General features: G+C 39.2%; 1 protein-coding gene across 1 annotated transcript in view; it reads right to left on the reverse strand.

The window, feature by feature from the left end:
- Positions 1 to 11,703: 11,703 nt before the first annotated feature.
- Positions 11,704 to 26,083, reverse strand: part of pdlim4 (PDZ and LIM domain 4) — a 51,376-nt gene continuing 36,996 nt past the window's right edge. The window contains exons 5-7 of the mRNA XM_084386875.1: positions 23,748 to 23,911; positions 17,786 to 17,939; positions 11,704 to 14,390 (exon numbers count right to left, since the gene is read on the reverse strand). Coding sequence (XP_084243001.1) covers positions 14,186 to 14,390; positions 17,786 to 17,939; positions 23,748 to 23,911 — 523 coding nt within the window. The 3' untranslated portion in view covers positions 11,704 to 14,185. The remainder of the gene's footprint in view (positions 14,391 to 17,785; positions 17,940 to 23,747; positions 23,912 to 26,083) is intronic.

The following is a 26,083-nucleotide window of genomic DNA, read 5'->3' on the forward strand; positions in this document are numbered from 1 at the left end:
CAAAACAATGGCAGAGAAAGAGCAATCTAAATTTACAGTACCGGCATATGCAGTTAGTGAAGGCAAACCAGGCAAAAAAATGCCCCTTCCCCTCCGCTTGTCTCAGGTAAATAATGCGTCCTCTAGCTCAGCGGTCGGAGTCGCGCGTTCATGTGTTTTGGGGACGTGGCTTTGGAAGAAGCACAGAAATGAGGGGGTGGAGTGAATGGAAATAATGAGATGTCTTTAAAACAGTCGTGAGAGGTCTACAGACACTCGATTTTGTTACTTTCTTTTTCAGAGTACTTACATTTTAATTATGTATTGATATGTACATAAAGTTTAAACAAATTTGAAAAATAAAATTTTTAGACCATTTCTACCTACCCTGCCTTTAAGTTTAAAGGGATACTCCACTTTTTTCGGAAATATGCTCATTTTACAACTCCCCCAGAGTTAAACAGATGAGTTTTACCGTTTTAGAATCCATTCAGCCGAACTCCGGGTCTGACGGTACCACTTTTAGCATAGCTTAGCATAGATCATTGATTCAGACGAGTCCAGTAGCATTTCTTTCAAAATGACCAAAGAGTTTCAATATTTTTCCTATTTAAAACTTGACTCTTCTGTAGTTAAACCGTGTACTAAGATCGACGGAAAATGAAAAGTTGCGATTTTCTAAGCCTATATGACTAGGAACTACTCTCATTCCGGCGTAATAATCAAGGAACTGTGCGGCCGTACCATGGGTGCAGCAGGCGTAGTGATATGACGCAGCGCCTGAAAATAGGTCTAATAGGTTAGACAAACTTAGTCCCGGTCACGTTGGAAGAAGTTACCGAGCTGGGGACTATTTTCAGGCGCTGCGTCATATCATTATATGATATATTATATTATTATATATATTATTACAAATAAACACCTTGATAGGCATTAGAGACTTTTTTCAAAAATATAAAAAAAAATCGTTATGTTTCCAAACTTTTGACCTGTACTGTATAATGTACAACCCCTGGCAAAAAGTAATGCAATCGCCACACTTAGTTCAACCATTGTTGATTGCATAATTATTATTTTTAACACAGACAGGCCAAAAAAAAAGAAAAAAAAGAAAAAGAAGTGAAGAATGTTAGCCTACATAAAGCCAGAATGTCAAACAAAACCCGTTTTTTAATCTCCTTCGGTAATTTGCTATATAGTGAAAAGGCTGAGTGAACATCCTCTAAGTGGCGATTCCACAATATTTGTATATGAAAATAATGTACTAAGACAAAAAATGCGTATAGAGCTTCATTTTAGATCTTCATTGAATAAATATTGCTTGTGGCATCATGATGGTGGTATACAATGTTCAAGTGTTTACTTCTGAATTTCTGCCTTTAAGGGCTTAGAAAGCTTAAGGTGAACTACAGGAACCAACATTTCTAGCCATATCTAGGTCCTGAAAACCACACAGAAGTTCTGCTGGACCATCGCAACACCAGCAGAGATCGCCAAAAGGCCACTTAAAAGCGTTATTAAATCTGGACACCAAATTAAAACGGGTTTCTAACTGGTTAAAGTGCAGACGTGTGTAAACAGGGATTGTCATTATTGTGTGTGTGTGTGTGTGTGTGTGTGTGTGTGTTAGTGTCTGCCAGATGATGGCACCATAAAGCAGCGAATCAGCGGCTGGGAAACTGTCTACACACATCGTCATTTCGACCTCTCATATGCCAATAAAGCATGAAAAAAATATGGAAATAAAATTTCGTCATAAAATTCGGATGTACAGTCAAACCAAAAATTATTCAGACACCGGATATAGGCACATTTTTTATATTTTTTCACTAGTGTGTGCAGGATACTATAGTTCATTTATGTAAGTGAGGAGAGCAAAATAAAGTAAACTGTGACATATTATACCCAAACATTCTTCATACAGTGACTACCAGTAACATTTATACAAATGAGGGACCAAATATGATTTGGACACTTTGAGCTGATCATGTTTTGCTGAAGTGTTTTGTCTTTAATTGCTAATGCTCTTTTCACACACAGACTGAACACAATGAAGCATTGATTGGTCACTGGTTGAGCTAAACTGGTATTATCTAATTGTGTAGTTAAATTTAACAGCTGACAGATATTCAACATAATTCATGTGTGAGACAGTCTAACAGAAGGACGGACAAAACCAGTCAAATATCAACTGAGTTCTGCTCATATTTCATTACCATTTTCTCAACTATAGCGAATAAACTGATAATGTGAGAGATGTTGAAGGAGTCTGAATAAATTTAGTTTTGACTCTTAATGAAGTTTATGAAATGATTTGTTTGGTGGTTTGACATGGTACACTTCATCTCAACTAAACTCTACTCAGTTTAATGACCTCGTATTAACTGAAAGACTTCATGGATTGCTTTTAAACTTCCACACTGCAGGAGCATTTCAATAATCCAGTGAAGGCAAAAAGATGCTTAAAAATGCTAAACATTTTCCAGGAAAATATGTAAACCTTAAAAATGTTTTTAGTTTTTTCTGCATAAAGCAGTTTTATTCTCAAAACAAGACAAAATAATGGCAGCGGGGTGAGAAAAATCAACGCAAAGTTCATAATCTTTCATCAAAATGACATTTCTTCTCTTCCCGATGATGCGTTTACAACCTGTTTCCATCCACCAGTTTTTATGCGCATTTGGGGATATCACATAAAAAAAATGCTGGATGGAAACGGCAAGATGTGCATCAATACTAAAAGTTCTTGTCATTTATTACCATTTTCTAAACTATAGCGAATAAACTGTGATAATGTGAGAGATGTTGAAGATGTCTGAATAAATGTTGGTTTGACTGTACGTTTGATGATCTTTTGAATTGAATTGAGTGTCTAACAAATTATTTGCAGATGTTTTGGGAGAAGATTCTTGACATGCAGATCCAAACAATATTGGACCCCATTGATTTCCATGGTATGGACATTCCATTGTATCTTTTGAGTTAAACAGAGGTATTATTATTATTGTTATTATTATTGTTTATTATTGGGTGAAATATCCCTTAGCTTCAAACCCATGATTAGCTAAGTGTTTGATGGAAAGGTGAGACGGTTATTTGCTGTTTTTGGACAACATCAGCAATCCCTCGAGGTCTTCTTCGAGCGTCTTCATGTTTTTCTGTCCTATTAATAAGTAGGTTGAATGTTGATAATATTTTCACACATCCAAATCTGTCTCGAACATTAGAAACGGACAGTAACACCCTCTGTTCCACAGGGATCCGTCCTGGGCCCGCTTCGGTTTTATTTGACAAAAAACAACATTAATTATCATTGTTATGCTGATGATCTCCAACTCTATCTTCCAATTAAACCAGGAAATAACTTATCATGCCTTGATGAAGTCAAGACCAGGGGCCTGTACCATGACAGTAGTTGAACAAACTCAGGGTTGCAGGATTAGTGTCGAGTTGACAAAACCAAACCAATCAAACCAGGCTTTGTTGGAACCGTGATGCTGATCATCAACTTTCTCTGTCAACTAAGGCTTTATACTGAGTTTATGTGTGACATCAGAAGCGAACAGCCAATCACATGCTGAGAAAGAGTGAAACTGAGATTCATTTCTCGCGAGAGAAGCAGCACGATTCACTTATTAAATAAAAGTATTAAGAATTTAAACAAATTTACACAGCAAGAAGAAAATAGCTATCAAAGAGGACGACTAAAAGAAGAAGTCTCGCTACTGTTTATACAGTTGATAACGGTATAGAGAGAACTGAACATTTAAGCTCACATGTAGTACTTTTATTGCTTTATCTATTAATTCTAAAGCGTATTTATATTACCTTTATATATTTATTCATTTAAACTCTGCGTCATAATAATTGATGAACTAAAATTGTACGTGTGTGATCGATTAAGGGTATAATAACATAAATAATATCGAAATCATACAAATGTATTATTTTGTCTTTAAAAATCCTTAAAAATGTTGTGACCTTTAATTTGGAGTTGAAACAGGTGGAGTGACTTTATCGCATCAGACATGTGACACTTTGCTCACAGCTGATTGGTCCAAGTTCGGTTCGCAACCTCTCACCTGGAACATCACCTGACCCGCACCAGGTTAGCCGTGGAGCGTCACTATGAACACGCTATAAGCCAAACCACTTTCATGGTGCCTAAAACCCAGGGTTGGCGCAAACTAAACTGAAACATATCTGGCTATCCAGCTAAACCAGCTTCATGGTATCGGCTCCAGGCTGTCAAATAAATTCCTAGAAACTGAATTAAAATAAAGCTGGTGTTTTCGCCAGGTCCTGTTGCTAATATCGACTCCATTAAAAGACAGTTCATCTCTTTAAGTAGGCTCTTTCTTTTCAATATTTCTCATTTGTAAAGCACCTTGGATCTCGACGACTGACTGGACTCGCTGTTGCTTGTTGGTCGACTACCCAACTTAATAAACTAAGATTTCAATGCTGAGAATGTAATTCCTGCTCTGTGAAAACCTAATGAACTCTCGTTACTTCACTATCCTAAAGCGAGGGTGTTTCATGAACAGTGTTCCCACAAGCACTCATGTACAATTTGCACGACCTACAAACAAATTTTTACCTTAATTAATGTTTAAATTTCTTTTAATTTGAGTAATGCCCTCTTTCTTTCTTTTTTTTAATTCTCGGTTATTTTTAGTGACTGTCTATAGTTCTGTTTTCTTTAACTATTCTTTATATTTCTGTTATTCTTAATACTTATTGTTGTGTTCTAATTTTGTTGTTTCACACTGTAATCTGAATGCTCAAATAAAGCATTAAAAAAACAAAACAAAAAGAAGAGCGTTCCCATTCGCTCCCGATTTCATTGTTGGAATTCCTAAAAATATACAGGGCAATTTTTTTCTTTTCTTTAAATGACAGAGATGTTAATCCCAGACTAAAATGCATGTTTGAACTGTTTTAAAGTCCCACTGTGGTGAAAATCCAGCTTTAATGTTGTTTATGTGTCTATGTGGTGTTTTTAATATGCTTTAAGACAAACCATGTGTAAGTTCATAAGTCGACACCATTGCTGAGTATTTCCTCCTTAAACCTGCAAAGACAGTCTCAAAAACACGCTTTGAAATCGCTGGTGTTTCTGACGTCACAAACTACCTTGTAACCAATCAGATCAACGTGTGATCGTCAACCAGTGGATCTCTGAGCTCAGTGAGTGAGTGGAGGCGGGGCTCATTTGCATATTCATACGTTCGTATACAAAATGAGAAAAGGGAGTTGAGTTACATTCAAGATATTTTAAGACATGAAGAATTTTTTTTCAAGGAAAAAACTTTTAAATATGTAATTTTGGTGATCAAAGATGAGTTTTAAGGGATACAATGATTGACTACAGCGGGGACTTTAAATGAAAGCAACTTGAACTGATATATCTTAAACTAAATCAGTGCCATTGGTTTGTCTGAAGATTCACACCAGTAATATTTTTTTTCTAAGGCACGTTAATAAAAGCTACTTATATGTCCTAATTGAACTAACGCTTAATCCTGGCTTAATCTAAGCCCTGTCTGTAAAACCAGGCCAACATGTTTCATTAAATAAATCAAATGTATCTATCTCGCAGTCACATACTGTCCAAATCGTACAGAAATCTGCACCAAACACCAACTGAAAAATCCCTTTTAGTTAAATAAATAATATAAATCTAAATAAAAATGTCAAAATATTCTTACAATTTAACATGAATTGTTAGTCAATGCAGCTACAAAACCCGACACTGTCTCTTATCACTCTTAGTCCCACCATGGGCAAACTATACAGTGGGAGAAGCAAAAGATTTCAAACAAAAAAATAAAAAACCAAAAATAAATATGTAAAACTTCTAACCCGCAAAACAAAAAGGAGCCGCCCAGTTCCGCGGGGAAACCGTGGACTCGGCAACCCCGGTGTCTGGTTATTCGGGCTATACATGAAAGAAGTGAACATGTTGTTCGAGGCTCGTGAGAGCAGGGGTTTCCCTCATGTTGCCTCTAATGACCTCTTTAACACACTCGTTTAGTAAGACGATGACATCATATGAACTGTTTTGAGAAGCCGCTGGATTCTGTGAAACCACTAATTATACGGTGGTTTGCTTAACTATGTGTTTGCCGTTCTGTCACAGTCACACACAAACATAGAAAAGAAAGAAAAACACTCTTAGCTAAGGTGAATCGATGACTGTGCCTTTGTCTGTTTTAGAAGAGGTTCCCACACTTTTTCACCAACGGATTTCAATGACTTCTAGACGATTAGCCGATCATAGGAGATCAATTGTCAATTGGGTCAATTCCTGGTCAAGTTTTCGATGACAGCGAGAACCCTGGATTATGCTAAAGGAATGCTCTAAAAAAAAACACTGGGTTAAAAACTACCCAATTTGGGTTGTGTTCAACCCAAGGCTAGGACAGAACACATTTTTACCCAGAAATTATTTTATTTATTTATTTAACCCATCATACTGGGTTGATTCAGTAGGCTACTAATACTAGCTTTTTCTTTCGTTTCTGTGTGCTTCATACATGAAGTAATGTTTAACTTTAATCCTCTAAACTTAAAAAAAAAAAATACTCGATATAACCCCTGGCTTTCATGAATTCCTTTATTTTCAATCATATTTTTACAGTAGCCTATAGGGGAAAGTGGGGTGAGTTGTGCCAGTTTTTACTCAAAGTGACTTTAAAGTGAGGCCATGGCAGTAATGCCTTCAACTTAAGGATGTACATATATTTCAGGATGTGGTGCATCCCTGAGAACAATAACTTTGGATCTGAAATAAATTGTTTCAGAAATATAGCTTTTGGGAAAAAAGTGGTCTCATGGCACAACTTGCCCCTGGTGCGGGGGAAGTTGTGCCTTTGGGGGAATACATTGGGGAAAATTGTGCCAGTGTTGTCTGAAGTAAAACAGAACATTTTAATGTTATGAACCGTAATGCTATATGAAAGCAAGATAAATTCAATACAAAATTACTCATTTAAGGTTTATTTAGATATTGTCACCCTGGAATACCATAGCATGTGTTTTTCCTACTATGGTCAATTGCATAGGGATTTTGTATTTAACATAACTCTGGATCACAGTGTCATAGAGACAAGGGGGCGGGCTCATTTTACTCAGACGACCAATCAGTCTCTCAGGATCATTGTGAAGCTATCAAGCTATGCCCTAGCAACCATTTAGAGCACCATAGCAACACAATATATGATATTTGTGAATCATTTCAGGCAAAAAGGCTTTGGCAATAGATGCCTGTTGACATAGCGCTGTCTGTCAATTATGTAACATATAAGAATAAAGTGACTAGGCTAATTTCTAAACATCCTATTGTGACATAGGCCACTTAAAAACTGAATAAAACTTCTCTTTAATAACATAGTGCAAACTCAAAACTGAAATCAGTGTTAGCTAAATGAAACAAATAGCAGGCAGGCCTAAGTCCAACAATGATGAGGCATGCCCATCTCCTCACTTCTCAAGATTATCCCCTGTGAGTATGTAGGTCTAGGTGGTCTGGATCTGGCACAATTTAACCCAGGCCCTTTGGCACAAATCACCCCAGACCCACAAGTTTGAAAAACTAGCATGATCCAGCAGTTAAGAGCTAACATCATGCTAACTGTATAGACTCATTGTGTAGCCTACTAAAGCACTAAAACATGTGTGAAATGGTTTCAAGCTTGTCTATAATTGTTCAGACACTACAATCAAAAAACCTTAATCATAGAAATTTTACTTTGAAAGGGAAAAACTGTTTTTTTGCACTAAAATGTGCTTAACTCTCAAGCCATGTGTCTCTCTTCTTTGGAGGATGAGTAAAAATGATTGCTTTTCAAAATGATGTGGTCACATGACCAATTTCTTCTATGGTTTTCCAGAAACAAGGGGTAGAACTACTTCCCCCCTGGCACAAATCACCCCACTCTCCCCTAGTATATTTTATATCATTTTTAATATATTGCCAACATTTAAGCTTGTTAAAAAAAATATTAGAAGTAAAAATGTAACAAACCTGCGTTTCATCGTAGCCGAAACATGCTGTGACTGACTGTCCATAACCTGTCCATAAACAATCAGTGTACAGTTCTGAGAACACATTTTAACTTTCTAAGCATTTATATTCTGTATCTTTTTTAATAAAATCATAAAATGTCATGCAAGGCATCAGGCGTTTCCATCACGCGAAAAGATGATGTTTCCACAAGATCCACTCGTTAGATCCACTCGTTATCCACTCCTGTGTGTTGCTTTGCATAAAATTAAACGATTAAGGCTACATAACAATAACGAATTTATAGATAAACTCAAATATAGGGTGAATTGTCTAATGTCCCACATTAGGGCAATTCACCCTATACAATTACCGAAGACATGCCCCAGTTTGACGGAGCTGCACTGCTCTCTCCTGAAGAGGGCGCAGAAAGCCTGCGATAAATAACTCAATCCCTGGGTTGTTAATGTTACGTCTGACCCTAACACAAAAACTACCCAAACACTGGGTTGTTACGTCTGACCCAGGAGCTGGGTAACACAAAAACGACCCAAATACTGAAAAAAAGACCCCCCCCCCCAAAAAAAAAGACCCAAAGGGCTCAACCCAGGATTTGGGTAGAAAAAATAACCCAAGATTTTTTAGAGTGAAGGAAACACCCTTCATGCCAACATTCTGGTTTACTTTCTTGTCCTGAATAAAATATGACTGCAGTTACTTTTATATTCAGTCCCCGTACATGCCAGAACACATTATAATAAAATGTTCCAGTATATTTGCTTGTAATTCACCGTGTTCTTGACTAGTCGTTGGCCCAGGAATGAAGAGCCTGCTCCAGCTGGCCTTTAGGGGTTTTGAAGACACCTTCTGGTGGACTAATGATCGCCGATGGTTTTTATAATACACAAAGCTGCTGGTTTATTTTTAGCCATGTTGCAGAGGAAGATTCACAGATATCTGCTTCTATTTTTCTGCTCTTAATCGAAGCCAGCGCTCTCCACATCTGCCTTCCAAACGCCTTGTCCAAACTTGGTCTTGTGAAGCGAGTGACTCAGCAGAGAGATCTGCTCCTGCATGCACGCCTCTGTATCTTCACAATCTTTCAAACTATGACCCTGCTTGCAAGATACCGATGACTCCAGTGGATTAACCTCAATTTATGAAGCGACTTGATCAATGCATGATAGATTATATCAGTTCAAAAGTTATTTGGCAATTATTCATTGCCAGAAACCCATCTGATATTTCCAATTTAATTATATTTTAAATCCATCAATCACTACGTGATGAGTAGGAAACGTCTCAGTATGACGTACCAACACAATCCACGGTATTTTTAGCATGATCCAACTTGTGTTTGTGCAAAACTGAGATATATAGCCACAATATTAACCACTGTGTATTTCAGGCAATGGCAACATCCCTCGCTGTGGTCCGAGATTGTGCGGGATAGAGGAGAAGTCAGAGAAGAAAAGGAATGTGAGGAGCAGGACCAGTTCTGGTTGTGATTAGGAGAGCGTGAGCGTGAACCGTGCATCAGAACTGCAGTTTGACCTCGACAGCTGAAATCACAAACCCCGTCTCATTTACATGCACACTTCTCAGCTGGGGGAAACTCCTACAAGAACACATGCTCATTTAAACACTGAGGAGCTTTGAAGAAGCAAGCCAGATGCGGTGAAAGATTTTAATGTTGGTCACTTTTGTAGAGCGTGTCTGATGGGCAAAAGCTCACGGGCTTGTTGTGACAGAAGGAAAACAGCAAATGGTAATATGGCACCAGTATTGTACATGTGAATTTATGTAACAATCTCTCCAGCCCTGATCAAACTCCACCGCCTGGAGCTTTCTAGAGATCCCGAAGACCTCGATGAGCTTGTTCAGGTGTGTTTGATTAAGGCTGGAAGGAAAATGGATCTGCGCTCATGCTCTTTCATGGGAACCTCTTCAGATCTGCCAACCCTTGGTTTGTGATTCCTAACTTCCATGACTTTCTTACTTCTGTGGACCTCAAGTGATGCCCAATCCTGCTTCTGGAGGAAGAGTTCGGCTCCAGTCCTAATCAAACACGCCTAATGCTGGGGACACACCAAAAGATTTTTTACATCTAATAGACCTTATGCACCAGAGAAACGAGGGCGCCGCCATCTTTAGAAAAATGTCTTTGAACTTCCGGTTTTGCGGCCGCTCTGTATATTTCTATGGTATTCCTGTCCAGGAGTAATTAGCTTTTGAAGTGGATTTACTTAATGTAAAGTTAACTAAAGTTATCATGAGGATTGTAATGTTTAAAGCAGATGTCGTAACAAATGTCAGTCGACCGGGAAGATTTTAAAACGAGCCGTTCATTCATAAATACGCAAGATCACAGTGAAAATACAGACCGGAAGTCAAAAGACAACGAGCGCGGCGCTGAAAAGGGGCGGAGCTACAGAAGGTCTATAATGGCGCTTTTCCACTACACAGTACCAGCTCGCCTCGACTCGGCTCGGCTTTGTTTGGTTTTCCACTGTGTAAAAGTTGTACCTTTTTTCGTACCACCTCCGGCGAGGTTGTTATCCTGCCGTGTGAACCAGGCTTAACACACCTCACACCAAGGGAAAATCTGATAAGATAATCTGTAGAACCATCAAGATAATCGGGGCACAGCTAGGATTGTCGGAAGGCGGGGAAATCGGCCCAAAATCAGCCCGATTATCTTTTGGTGTGTAAAGCCTGGTTCACACGGCAGGATAATTAGGCCGATTTTAGCCCCGATTCACCCCTTCCGACAATCTTAAGGATGCTCCGATTATCGTAAAATAATCTGATCAGATATTCCTGCCGTGTGTGGTGTGTTAAGACTGCTCTCGTCTGCTCGGAAGGACGTCGGGACCGCTCCGATCTCAAATCGGGGATATCCGACATGTTGGATTTTTTTGGCCCGATTTCTCCTCGTGTGTGGTGTCCCCCGGGGACAAACGAGCACACAGCCTGTGGACTGTGGCGTGTAGACAATCAGAAAGCGAGGTGACGAGGCAGTGAGGAAGCACCGGGAAACAAAATCAAAACAGCCGGCGGCATGGCGCACCAGAAAGTCCGGAAAGTTTTTTGAACAACCAAGCATGAAAGCATATTCTAGTACACGCCAAAAACAAACTCAAGACTTCGGCGTAATAGGACCCCTTGAAATTGTTGCTTCTTGGCAAATTGCATAGAAATCAATTGGGCTTGATTTGACCAATGAACAATAAATATAGCCAAAAACTGTACAGTCTTTCTAAGACGCATCAGTGTCAAAACTTTGCATGCACATCCCAAATGAGAAATTGTCTCAAAACTTCAAAAGTATGATCCAAAACTGAAAGCCTCAACATACTGGCTTCAGTTTTGGTCTGTTCCTTACACGTTATCATATGGCTTCAGAGAACTTGCAGACATATGGACTATACCTTTATAATACTTTCATGCTGTTTTTTGGAAGCTCAAAAAGCATTATTTCTGTGTTTTCCACGGAAGAAAGAAAGGGTTTGGAATGAGAATTAAGTTCTTGGTGGAAAAAAAAGAAAGAATTCCTTTTCTGTTTTTGCTGTTATTATGTTTAAAGATGATCTGTTAGCATTCAAATTATTTACAGAAGACTCTTAATACAACAAAACCCACACACACGTATATATCATTCATTAGAAACTAGAAACACAAACATTTCTCTATTTTTTTTCTTCTTTTTTTTTTTTACAGAATTTACAAAAGCATCACCAGGTAAAGAAAAGACAAAAAAAATAAAAGCATATCTACTTTACTATTCTGGTTTTGTTTTACACGAAGAAGCCATCCACACAATCAAACAAATCAAAGTTTAAATCACATAATGTGCGCAAATATGCAAACGCAGTCACAAATGCTTGGCCAACACATTTCAGCTCTGCTTTTGTACATGAAATGCGTTTACATAACAAACATCAGTTCTCGAGTCACCTAGAAACGTCCGTGCCATTACACCAAATGTTTTCCGGTGGCTAGCTTTAAACACAGAAAACATGATGACTTTACTAAACAGGCGAAAGAAGATATTAGGTAAGGTGGTGTGATGATTCAGCAAGACCTCTTCAAACGGTTGCGTCACTATGATGGTAGTTGATGTGAATGAGAAAACCATCATAGAGTTTTTTTCTGAGAACGTCATGCGCAGTTGCAATAGAAATTGTGTTTTGATACTTTTAGGAAAGCCAAATGTCAAATCGTATTCACATACTTGCATGTAAGGTCCTTGCACACCGAGTCCAAAATTGTCGTTAAAAAATAAATACGACCTCACGTCGTGTCGATCACGTACACACACCTCCGAAACTTTGGTCCGTCAGAAAGAAATTTGATCGGTTAAATTTTCTGCGTTTTTTGCATCCCTAGCGAGCTTTTTGAGAGCTTTTTTGACAATTCAGAGCCACCGTACAAGCAAACGCCAAAATCCAGAACTGTTCAGGATCAACTGGTTCACGGTAACTGGTGGTTCTTCTTTTTAATATGTAGTATATAAGCATCAAACTGAGCCACTGACATCCTGAGGTAAACTTTGAACTCTCCTTCCTCTCTACGCAAATCTCACGATTGGATGATGGACCCAATTTTATTTTTCTCTTTTTCAATTTCAATTCAAATCACATTTATTTGTATAGCGCAATACACATCGTTTCAAAGCAACTTAAAGGTGCAATGTGTAATATTTCTGAGGATCTATTGACAGAAATGCAATATAAGATCCATAACTATGTTGTCAGTGGTGTATAAAGAGCTTACTTAATGAACCGTTATGTTTTTATTAGCTTAGAATGAGTCATTTATATCTACATAACCGCGGGCACCCCCTTCTATTGTGACGTCATGTTTCTACCGTAGCCGACAGCGAACAGACAGCGCTACAGAGCGCGTTTCGTCAGAAAAAGATGCAGCAGAATACTGAGGTTGTCCCTGACTCTGCAAACGTGGAGAAAAACATGCTGTCTGAACGACGCCTCGGACATCGTAACGTTAGCTATTTCCCCTTACCTAGCTGCTTTGATGCTCTTATCTTATACTAACTAGCATGGAAACAAGCTATGGTAAAGTCAGTGAATAAAAGACTAACACAATGATGAACAAGTAAAAATAACAATCGCAATAACATGTGGTTTTACTGAATAATTAAGTAAATATAATTTAATATAAAATATAATCTAATATAAAGAAACCTCATTGCTTGACTTGGTACTCTCTACTGACTCAGACTCAGACTCAGACGACGACATCTTCCGATCCTACGTCGGCCACCGTAGCTTCTCCTTCGAGTTTGCAGAGGGAGGGATAGGCCGTGAGTGACTGGCTGTTTGCAATTCGCAAACCTCACCACTAGATGCCGCTAAAAATTACACACTGCTCCTTTAACAGAAAATGCATGAGTCCACATTACAATTTAGAGTAATCTGTTATCAGAGGAAACTGTATTTCAGATTTTGTATTTTTAAGAACAAAATCATCCTCACTGCTTGAAACTCCATTTTGTATTGTTTTGCAAATTTTTTCCACAACGGATTAATTAATACGTATCAAACTCAGTGTGCAAAGTTCCTGTGCGTGACGAATTTTTAGGATGACGAATGCGCAAAAAACCGGACTCAGTGTGCGAGGGCCTTAAATCTGCGATCAAAGTGATATTTTTCCATTCCTACAGACTCATTTTCCTCAGATAAAGCTGGATGTGGTGGTGAGGGAAGCTTGCTCATCGAGAAAAACACACACAGCTCGCCTTCTTAGCCAAAGAATAAACATACCGTCCCAAACTCTCTGAATAAATGAATACCATTTCCATTTTCCACACGGCTTGAGACATTCTTCGTGGCCTTTCTGAGCACCTCAAGTTCACCGCAGCGTTCAGAGAAATAAACCGCTGGTGTGCCACTGGAATCTAGGTGAACAGATGTTCGTCTGGGCCGTTCGGTTATCTTACACTTCAAACTTTCTTCTGAAAGCAAACCCAGAATTGCTCCGTCAGAGTGTTAGAAAGGCTGCGGGGGAAAGTGGATTTCAGTACGAGGTTAGCAAAACTACAGAACGCGAGTCCAGGATGAAGTCGAGCAGGGACTGAAAAAAGTTAAAGTTTTGTTATTCTCATTTCCACTTTGCCAAGCTGAATCCTCAACGAAACCTGTGTGTGTGTGTGTGAGTGTGTGTGTGTGTGTGTGCTTAGACCAGCTCCACTTTGGAGTTGGGATAGACGGCCACCACGTCATAGCCCTCGGGAGGCTGAACACGAGCCTTGGCGTGAGTCTCACAATACAGACTCTCATCGATGAAGAAATATCCTCTCTGCTTGAGGTTCAGCCCGCAGTCATCGCACATGAAGCAGTCGGGGTGATACAGCTTGTCTCTGGCCTTCACAATCGTTCCCCTGTGTTAAAACAGTTAGAAGACACTTGTTAAATGACATTTATTGTTACTTTTATTGTCACTTCATTTGGTAATTGGGTCAATGGTCTAGGAGAAAGAAAAGGACAAATCTTTATACAAAAAAAAAAGAAATGTACAATTTGTATTTATGTTGGTTTAAAAAAATGGTCCCCTGTAGTCAATTCTATCCCTTAAAACTCATCTTTGATCACCAAAATGACATATTTAAAAAAAAATGCCTTAAAATATCTTGAATGTAACTCGACACCCTTGCCTCATTTAGTATACGCGGTTCTATGAATATGCAAATGAGCCCCGCCCCCACTCACTCACTCAGCTCAGAGATCCACTGGTTGACGATCACACGTTGATCTGATTGGTTACAAGGTAGTTTGTGACGTCAGAAACACCAGCGATTTCAAAGCGTGTGTTTGAGACTGTCTTTGGTTCACTGCAGTTTTAAGGAGGAAATACTCAGCAATGGTGTCGACTTATGAACTTACACATGCTTTGTCTTAAAGCATATTAAAAACACCACATAGACACATAAACTACATTAAAAGCTGGATTTTCACCACAGGGGGACTTTAATAAATTTCAACTATGACAAATGATAAAGAATTACGAATTAAGTAATAATCAAGTGTCTGAGATGTGCGTAACTGTCTTTTTTTACTCTCAACATGCATTGCTAATTACTCAAGTGTTACCTACTCACTCTTTAGGAACTACTAGTGATCCGGACCATTATTTTAAAGTGAAAAAACGATCCAACAAATTTTGTAAAAACTATCCTAATACTAAACTTTTAAAAGAGAAAAGGCTTTTATGATAAAAATGGTGGTCAGCAATTGCTAAAGTCGGATTAACAGGTAATGTTTAGTCCGTAAACGAGCAAACAATAAATCCCTTTCATAAATGGGATGAAAAATAGTTCTGAAATGTCATGACCCAGCCATGATATAAAAGAGAAAGCACAAATGTCTTTCATGCAGACCTGACGGCTGATTGGACAATCTCTTATCACTAATTCTTCCTATTATAAAATCTCTATGAACAAGGACATATTTGAAGGCTATAATATCTATCAACAGCATTTACAATGGGCGCATTGTTTCCTTCTTCTGTGGAACTGTTCTTATCATATGACATCACTGTTTACTCATTTTTCCTGTGGGAAAGTGCCAACAGCAGAAGAGTGACTTACAGTATTATCATGATCGGGAACACCTGTGCCACATGCTCCGGCAGGTCTGGCTTCATTTAACAATCACGTCCTCAATGAGCATGTCAGAGTTGAAATCATTCATTTACTGCGAGACACGACTTACAGGCTTATGTTTAAAGATGATAAAAGAAAGATATACTGGCTTCTAAAGTCTGTTGAATACTATCTAGTGTCTTGGTGTTCATTTAAGGGCTTTCTTCAGGAAATATTGCTGTATATTTAAAGGGGTGGTTGATTATGATTTGACTTTTCTAACTTTAGTTAGTGTGTAATGTTGCTGTTTGAGCATAAACAACATCTGCAAAGTTACGACGCTCAGAGTTCAAAGCAAAGGGAGATATTTGCTTTTACAGAAATCGCTTTTTAAGGACTACAACAAACGGACTACAACGAGCTTCTTCCTGGGTTGGTGACATCACTAACCCTAAAGTTCAGTAGCCCCGCCCACTGATTCGAGCACGACAAGTAGTGGGTAAATAACAGACGTGACGCTAACACTGGATCGAGCAACTAAGCGATAAAGATGCCTTTGAAGAGTGCAGCATGTTGTGCAGCGCCACTGGATTTGCAGAGAGACTGAAATAAAAAAACGATGCTGCGCCTTCTTCTATATCGGATCCGACAGGAACGGCGCAACACACAAAATAATCTGTTATTTAAACTGTGATTAAATTATATGTTTAAAGAGATTTAAAGAACGATCCCTTTACAATCGCTGGAGCTGTAAATCAAACAGAGCAAGTTTATCCCCAGACAGCAACATAGGTCCGGCCCACATCCGGCCCAAACCCGGCCCACACCCGACCCACACCCGACCCAGATCCGGCCCACACCCAGCCCACACCCGACCCACACCCGGCCCACACCCGACCAAGATCCGTGTGGAATCCACTTGCACCGGATGTGGGCCGGATCTGGGCCGACACAATAGCCGCTTTCCGACCGGAGGAACCTTTTCACAGTTCCTAGAACTATTGGCTAAAGTACCCGGATGTCGGCGTGTTCGCACCGCAGGAACTAGGAACGATTTTAGTTCTAGGAACTCCATTTGTAGGAACTAATTTGGGTCCTACTTCAGAGTAGGGTCTAAACCAGCACTATATGAACTATCCGTGACGTTAGTGTACGCTGATTGACCGAACGCACGCGAAGCACCAGCACCCGCCATTTTTAAAACAGCTAGAATGTAAACACACAGATTATAGCCTATATTTACTCCAGAAACTAGATACAAACATGGAAAACAGTGATAGATGGGTCTCTAAACCTTTATGCTGAAGAGAAAATCCAACGCAACTTTGAGGGGACCAAGCCAAACATGATTATGTTTATCTGCCCAGCTAGCAACACTGGACATCAACCACACGGCATAGGCTAATAACCTTTTTTCATATACTGTCTACTTTCTATAACAGTTCTATCTGATAAGATATTAAACAGTACTGGTAGACAGATCGCTAACTAATAAACACAGAGAATGCGAGCAGTGTTTGCTCTGGCGTTCTCAGCGCCATCAAAATAAAGGTCCGTCGCGCCGTCAAAATAAAAGTCACCGTGCTTGCGTCACTCCCTTACCCCTCCTACCAGTTTGGGGGAGAGTAGTTCTTAGAACTGTTTAGAAGTGGACAGTTCCTAGAACTAAGTTCCTGTAACTACTTGGTCGGAAAGCGGCTTATGTTGCTGTCTGGGTCAGTGACTGAATTCTGGGCTCTCGCCAAAACTCCCGTTATAATCAACAAATCTCTAATTTCCATTGTGTTTGCACAGTTAGTTATGATGAAAGCATTCGTTAGTGTGCAGAAATCGAGTTGCAGTGACGAGATCCCTTTCTTTTCAAATATAACACTATAATCAACACTTTTCACGATTTGTAAACCTATCTCTAATTGTAAAAACGTTCTAAAAGTTCCACATGTGCTACTTATTTAATATGCAAAGCTGTCAGCCAATCACAGCAGTGGGCGTTTACACTACAGTCTCACAGAGACACGCCCCTTAAAACAGAGCGTTTAAACCAGAGGGCTAAAATCATGCAGGGTAGGAAAAATGCCTTTTATTTCTAAATTATGACAATTTTTTTATGTAAAAATCGTCCTAACATTATAAATGCACCCCAGTAAACATTATAAACGTTCATGTCCCCGTAAGCAGCAACACATGGCACTTACACAATGCCGTTCCCGCAGCGTGTGCACTGAGGCAGCTTCTGTAGGCCGGCCATGGGCGCCAGAGGAGCCGTGATGGGGCTGCCCAGCTTCGGCACCGGGGACTTCACCGGGGAACGCAAGCCTCGCACCCCGTGCCTGTCCACCGGTGAGACCCCTGGAGAGAAAACAAACTGCAGTCAAGGGCACAGAATATGATACCGTGATCAACTATTGTACTAAGATAAGATCTTAGAATGGAAAGCAAGTGTTCTTCTTTTGAAAGAGACCTTTCAGAATGGAGCATTCGTGTTATTTACAGGAACCAAGATTTGCAACAAAAGCCCCAGATTGAAGCGCATGAAGTAACCAAAGTTTTTCTCATGACCTTTCAACGTGATTGCGTAATGTGTGTCGCATCACAGCTAGTGCAAGACCATAATTTGTGGTTAAAAGTATATAAATGTTTATTTTGTCCTAAAATGGCCGCTGGTTTGTCTAGATAAGACTCTTATTCCTTTGTCGAGACTTTTGAAGCTGCACTGAAACTCCTTCATGTTGGACCCCATTGAAGTCACTATATGGAGAACAATCCTGGAATATTTTCCTTAAAAACCTTCATTTCTTTTCCACTGAAGAAAGAAAGACATGAACATCTTGGATGACGTGGGGGAGAGTAAATGATCAGGAAATGTTAATTCTGAAGTGAACTACTCCTTTAATGCGGATGAAAACAAGGCTGTGAGGGATAGACTTGCAGTCTTTACAATGGCACACGCTGTATAAAGGTCCTAGATCACGCAATTTTTACAACATACAACTTTTCAAACCGTTTTATGGAGTTTTTGTAAAAAAACGGAACAATTGGTATGTTGTCAAACAACATTACAATCCATTGAATGCACTGAACTTCAATCCCTCACAGCAGGGCTGTCGAACTCAGGCTACGCTCAGACTGATTTTATCCAGATTTGTATTTGAAAGTCTAGACAGCAAAAAAAAAAAAAGATTTTTTTTATTGAAACCACATTAAGAGGTGGTCTCTATGGAAGCTTGTTTCCGCCACAAAATAAAACATTTAAATAGATAATTGCGACTCAGAATTGCGAGATATAAAGTCAGAATTGCATGAAATAAAGTCGCAATTGCGTGTTATAAAGTCAGAATTGCGAGATATAAAGTCAGAATTGCGTGAAATAAAGTCGCAATTGTGTGAAATAAAGTCAGAATTGCGAGATATAAAGTCAGAATTGCGTGAAATAAAGTCGCAATTGCGTGAAATAAAGTCAGAATTGCGAGATATAAAGTCAGAATTGCGTCAAATAAAGTCGCAATTGCGTGTTATAAAGTCAGAATTGCGAGATATAAAGTCAGAATTGCGTGAAATAAAGTCGCAATTGTGTGAAATAAAGTCAGAATTGCGAGATATAAAGTCAGAATTGCGTGAAATAAAGTCGCAATTGCGTGAAATAAAGTCAGAATTGCGAGATATAAAGTCAGAATTGCGTCAAATAAAGTCGCAATTGCGTGTTATAAAGTCAGAAATGCGAGATATAAAGTCAGAAATGCGTGAAATAAAGTCGCAATTGTGTGAAATAAAGTCAGAATTGCGTGAAATAAAGTCGCAATTGCGTGTTATAAAGTCAGAATTGCGTGTTATAAAGTCAGAATTGCGTGAAATAAAGTCGCAATTGCAATTGAAATAAAGTCGCAATTGCGTCTTATATAAAGTCAGAATTCTGACTTTTTTTCTCGCAATTGTGACTTTATATCACGCAATTCTGACTTTATAACACATAATTGCGAGTTTATATCTCGCAATTCTGACATATTTTCTCAGAATTGTGAGATATAAACTCGCAATTGTGAGATATAAAGTCCAATTCTAAGGGAAAAAAAGACAGACTTTCTTTTTTCTTTTTTTTTTCTCAGAAAAGTTTATATCTCATAATTCTGACTTCATAACACGCAATTGCGACTTTATATCATGCAATTCTGACTTTATATCTCCCAATTGCGACTTTATTTCTCAGAATTGCGACTTTATCTCGCAATTGCGACTTTATTTCTCAGAATTGCGACTTTATTTCTCACAATTCTGACTTCATATCTCGCAATTCTGAGAAATAAAGTCACAACTGCGAGATATAAAGTCGCAATTCTGAGAAATAAAGTCGCAATTGGGAGATATAAAGTCAGAATTGCATGATATATAGTCGCAACTGTGAGAAAAAAAGTCAGAATTGTGAGATAGAAAGTCGCAATTATTATTATTATTATTAATTTATTTATTATTCAGTGGTGGAAACAAGCTTCCATAGGTCTCTGATCTGAAATGCAATTCCAATCAGATTTTGACAGATGCATCTCAAATTGTCGGATTTCAAATTGTCTTTTGCATCACTCTTAAAGCAACATACAATGATAACGTCAAAACCAGAGGCAGAAATGCCAGAAGTATTCGTACGGTATTCAAGCGGTGTGTCCCAAGATCCCAAGAGGTTTTCATGTGGGAAGTAAGAGTTCTGCACCGCGAATTTAGAGAGCGAAGTGATGCACCTCCATTTTTCCTTTGAAAGCCCCGTCACATGCGTGGGTAGGCCTACGTCCGCACCAAAGCAACCCATGCAGAATGGTTGGTTATGTATGGACACACACATTTTATTTGTTGACTTGCAATGAATAGTGCGGACAGTCTGCCTGAGAAGATCTGATTTGAGAAAACATCTGCACGTAGCCTCAGTTCCTGAGGGCCTTCCAACAGAGTTTACCTCCAACCCTAATGAAACACACCTGAACCAACTAATCGAGATCTCCAGGATCACTGGAAACATAGCTGCATTTCTGGACACGCTTATTGGCTCATTAGGTGTGTGTGTGTGTGTGTGTGTCCTACTACGGATGTGCGTCTTGCGTCATCAACCCGGAGCTAAAGTGTAATTCAGTTTGATTCTGTCGACCGGCTCGACCAGTTACCGGTTATCGAGCATAACTATATTCAACGTGTTTACAATTAAAGGGGTCATGAACTGGCTTTAAAAAATTTTTTATATTGTTGTCTGAGGTCAACTTATGACGTTCGCTTGGTTTTTACATTCAAAAACATCAAAATGAATAAGTAATAGGCTATTTTCTCCCCTGGTTTTGAGCCTAGCTCCTGAAACGCTAGTTTTTATGGGCGCATTGAAGACTTGGAAGTAAACGCCCACTGCTATGAGTTTTGCATATTATAATGAGTTTCATGTAATGCGGTGGGCGGGGCTAAACAGGCAGTGTTGAAGTAGGCGTTGATCTTCTTCTGCGGAGGCGGGGTTTGATACCCTCTGACCTCATAGATCCCCACTTTGAAAAATCTGTCATCAATAAAAGCTTTTATTGGACTAACAAGGAAGTTTTCAGTTTTGAAACTTACAGGATATTCTTATAGTATGATGACCTCTTATATGTCAAATGCTCAAGGAAAATTTGAGCTTTCTCAGTTCATCACCCCTTTAAATATTGGTTTTTGATTGATACATGTTTTTTTTAGAGTTTATACTGAAATAATTTATGTTTTACAAGAGAAATCACAGACAATTTTGTGAAAATTAAAATTTTTCAATTTTTGAAAACGACTTTTCTCATTCATTTTTATGGTATCCACAAAGCATGATTGACTGTCGTACAACTCTGACAGCCATTCAATGACGTCAATGATGTGATGTGATTATCAAGGCACACATTATCCAGTTTAACCGCTACGCTTTCTGGAGGGTGACATCTCAGGGTGCTTAACATTTCAAAACTTTGAAACTATTTGTACTATTCTTTAACCATTGACAGAATTTTCCGTCATTTACGAGACACCGCTTCATTTAGGGCGTGTTTTCACTGTTATACGGTAGGGGGCGCTATAACTCATCTTCTGAAAGAGTACTGGATCTCCTGATCAAAACACAAGTGAAAAAGAAGCTGCGATCTCATATGTAAGCAGATGCATATGTAAAATAACGTGATCATCAACATTAACCAGCATATAAATCAAAACGGCCTGATGTTACCGAATGAAATGTCGACCCAGGACGAGCTGTAGGACTGTGAAGCTTTGAGGTGTTGATGGACTCGATCTACTACATCTGTGTTTTGATGACGTTCTGAATCCCATCCAGACGTAGTCTTTGACAAAAAAGTGATTTTTTTCAGCTTTTTACTCAAAATTTTGCTTTTTAAAATAAAACTTACATTCAAGTGTTCATAAAAAAGAATGCATGAAGCTAGTTGTTGTTTAAAAGCAGACGGTCTGTTCTTTTGACGTATTGCATCCTCAGATATTCATACAACAAAATATTCTTGGGGCCATGAAACCTTTGTGAAAATGAAGAAAAAATACATAAAAATGCTGATGCTGGCTGGCAAATTTATTTTCTCCAAAAATGCTGCCGTGGAAATAATTAAAAAATCTCATTCTGTGTCCAAGGGCAGCAGAGTACACGCTGTATTGACAGAATTGTAACTTTTAAACTGCTTTGAACAGCTACTTCTGACTTTCCATGAGGCCTTGTTTAGCCTAAAACAAGAATATCTCTCAGAGTAAGCGCTTAGCAGCTGTCCCTGGAACAAGAGATGGCCAGAATTAATGTCCTTCACACTTCAATCCCAGGTCAGACACTATTCTCCATGCAGACGTAGCTGAAAATCCTGTGTGTGTGTGTGTGTTAGCTTCAGGGCATGGTTGGGACAGAGCCATATGGCCAAGTGTGGAGCACAGCTGCCAAGGCCTCCTCCTATCTTCTGTTTCAGGCTGAACGAGGAAACATCCGGATAAAAAAATATGCGTAACTGTCTAAATGGTGCCCGCCTCAGTAATCTGACTGTTGTTGTGCCAAAGTGAGATCATTAACTCATCGTTATTCCCAAGAACTGCTGGGACAGGTTACTACTCCAAACCTGTCAACGAATACCACTAATTACACACTTAAACACTTGATCCCTGATCCCTGTGGCTCCATGGGATCTAATTCAGTGTGCGAGAGATGGCGAAGGCGCAAGTATAGCATGGTCTAGAAGCTTCTCCGTGGGATCTGGCTTAGACATTTCTGGGCTTATATGACACAAAGCACAACATTTTTGGGAGCTTTTAGCCTCCAAGAGACAAGAGAGCAATCTGGCCCCCAAAAAATCCAGAATCCAAGGCGGTGCTTTTACTAAATACATTAATCAATAGCGAGACACATTTTGAAATAGTGTAGCATTTCTAGTGACAAGTAAATAGCGATGTAGTGTAATAAAACACTGCATCATTCTTATGTAATTGTTTCCACTGAACATACTGAGGCGATAATCATTGTATTATCGGTTTGATCACACACAAAATGACAATATAGGACATTATCGATAATTAACAATTCCAACAGTGGTTTTCCGAAGTTACTCGCCACTCAGCATTTTCACTGGGCACAATTTTGACATCGATACCATGGGGGGGAAACTGTCGTATAGATGTTTTTAATATTATCTCATAATTTGTCAGTAGGTTTATTAGGCTGCTGTCACTTTAAGACAGAATGCACAGATCCAATATACTGTTACACGTGTGGTTTCTTTCTCAACTGTTTACGTTCACTTAAAACATGACTGACTGTGTTTACGTGAATACTCGCCAAGACCGGGATTTTGACATTATTTTGTGTGTATTCGACTGTTTAAGCGCAATAAGCAGTGGGACATTTTTTTAGTCCTGAGAGGCGGCTTTATGTGCCGCACTTTGGGTTTGAGCTCAAAATCAGCGGGAATGAGTAAAATTATGCGCAATTCGTTTTTTGACAACACTACATTGCACTTATTATTTCAGATGCCTTTTTAAAAAACAATTTGATGTATTATATATAAAATTCAACCTGCCAAACTGGCTAGAAGGGAATACTGGCTGTGTTACACGCCACTGCTGAAATACACCCGCATTCGTCAAGCCCTGATTCCGAGAGAGAAGTAAATAAGTAAAACTGACCCCCATCCTCAGCTTCCAGGATTCCCTGCAGGTATTTAAAGGAGCCAGATTGTTTGGGAGCGGACACGGGTTCCTCGTGGTCCTGAAGCATCCTGTAGACGTCCGACTGCGGGTCGAAACCATTGCGGTTGCCTGATGAATTCACTGGTGGTTCAGGGCTGAAACTGAAAGGAAAACACATCCAGATCTCGAACATAAACATCTGCTATTGCCATGTGTTTTCATACCGAACTAAACACTTTCTCAAGTTATTTATAAAAGCTTCGGTACATCTCTAAAGGAATGGAAGCCAAAGAAATTAATTTAAATACAACACATTTGTTACAAATATTCAGACACACACATACACTACCAGTCAAAAGTTTGGACACAGTAAAGCTGAATCTTGTAATAAACGTGCAGTTGTTAATGTTGGAAATCATTTATTACTTGGAATTCTTTTATCACAGTTTATATATATAATTAAGGGTGCTCAAATTGATCGGGCGCCGGTTATTGGTTTATTGGTTAAAGTTTGATGGGTGGTCTCTATAAAGGCAGATCAGAAGACACAAAACTCCCGAGACCAGTTTTCTGTGCGCATCTAAAATTTCTTCACTACATTCACCGCTCTGGCAGTTCTAGGTGTCTGAAAAGCACAATAAATTTGCAAAAATTTTGGAGATATTGCAACGACAGCAAAACCTACAGCAATGACAGCCAGAAACTAGAGCTGTGTGATTTTAGAGCATTTCTTTCCTTCACAGTGGTGCGATTTCATTCTTCCCTAGAAGCCCAAACTTCTATTCCCAATTTTATTTTATACCCCTTCGCCTACCCCTAACCCTTCGCCTACCCCTTACCCTTGCCCTTTGAAACAGAGTGGCAAGGCGTAGGGGTGAAAATATTCCCCTAAGAAACAGGACACCACTACTACACCGTTACACGTCGCTATACGTCGTTGCTAGCGCCTACGTCACAGGAGATGCGCCAGTGTTTATCATTAACTTCCAAGATGCCGTCGTCAGCTGTAGTCATCTCAATTGCGTGAGTTACAGCTATTTTTTTTGCATTTTTCTTCTGAAGTTCGCAGAAAACAACGGAGATGACGATATCTTCGACGCCTAAGTATTTTTGGACTTCAGGAAACGTTGCTCGTTGTCAGCGCGAAAACGAATGAGCCTCCGGGTTTCCTCAGGTGTCCCTGTTTGATAAAGAACATACAAGACTGGCTGATCATGTTGCAAAAAGCACGAAACTGTGTAAGCACTGTTCGTTTATATCGTGTTCACATATAACCACAAGAAAACAGTGCGTTCATGGCAGACGTACGGTAAAAGATAAGCCAATTCCCTGCAGCAATTACATTCACCAGTTATGTTGCGGGACTATCGTTAACAACTTCAGCGAATTTTTTTTGTGCAAACGTTTCTTTGAAGAACATGACTGTACATAAGAACACAAGATTGAATGTGACATAAAGAAAATGATTATTGGCAGTCATGTTGCCTCTGTAGCCGGTGTATGCAGGTACATTTCTCATACCCCTTCGTTTGAAGTGTGGTCCCAAAAAATCTTCGTTTCAAGGGCTATCTGGCCCTTCCCCTTACCCCTACCCTACCCTACCCCTACCCCTACCCCTCCAACCAAAAGAGAATCGAGACAGCCCTACCCCTTCACGGGAACGCGCAAAACGGAGAGGTAGGGCCAAGGGGTAGGGGCAAGGGGTAGGGGCAAGGTTTTTAAAAGCCGTGAAAGTGATACTGTTCCCCAAGCGGCTTTCTGTGCACGCGCTCCGAGAAGGAGTGAAACACGGATGAGTAAAGTGAACTTTGAGCTTCGGGTTTGCGCCTTAGCGGTTAAAAACTGTTCAAAAACCGGTAAAAATACCCCGCTTGGTGAATATTTGCTTAAAAACCCTTGGTTGTGATAAGTGAATATAAACAGTTGGGAAATAAGTGTATCGGTATATTGGATACGTGCATTCAGCTCTTAAAGTGACAGCAGCCTAATATTCCCGATGCCGTCTGTGTTATAAATGTTAATCCAACAAGAAAAGACAAAGAGAAAATAACTCACTGCTCTTTTGTAGGTTTAATCTATACTTAATATATACAGTGAAGACTATGCAGTGTTGGTTTATATGTGATTACTTTCTGTTGATAAAGATTGCTCTGTTTTTTTATCTGTATAATTTATTTCACAGGAATGCTATATTTGTTAAGCTTTAAGCTGTTCCTAATCACCTCTAAATGAGCGAATGGAATATGTTGCTTGCCAATAAATGAAGAGTTGTCAATTCATGATACTTTCTCATCTCTTATTTTATTCATACTTAAATACTTTGTTGTTAAGAA

This window comes from Rutilus rutilus, assembly GCF_951802725.1.
Source record: "Rutilus rutilus genome assembly, chromosome: 18".
NCBI classification, from domain to species: domain Eukaryota; kingdom Metazoa; phylum Chordata; class Actinopteri; order Cypriniformes; family Leuciscidae; genus Rutilus; species Rutilus rutilus.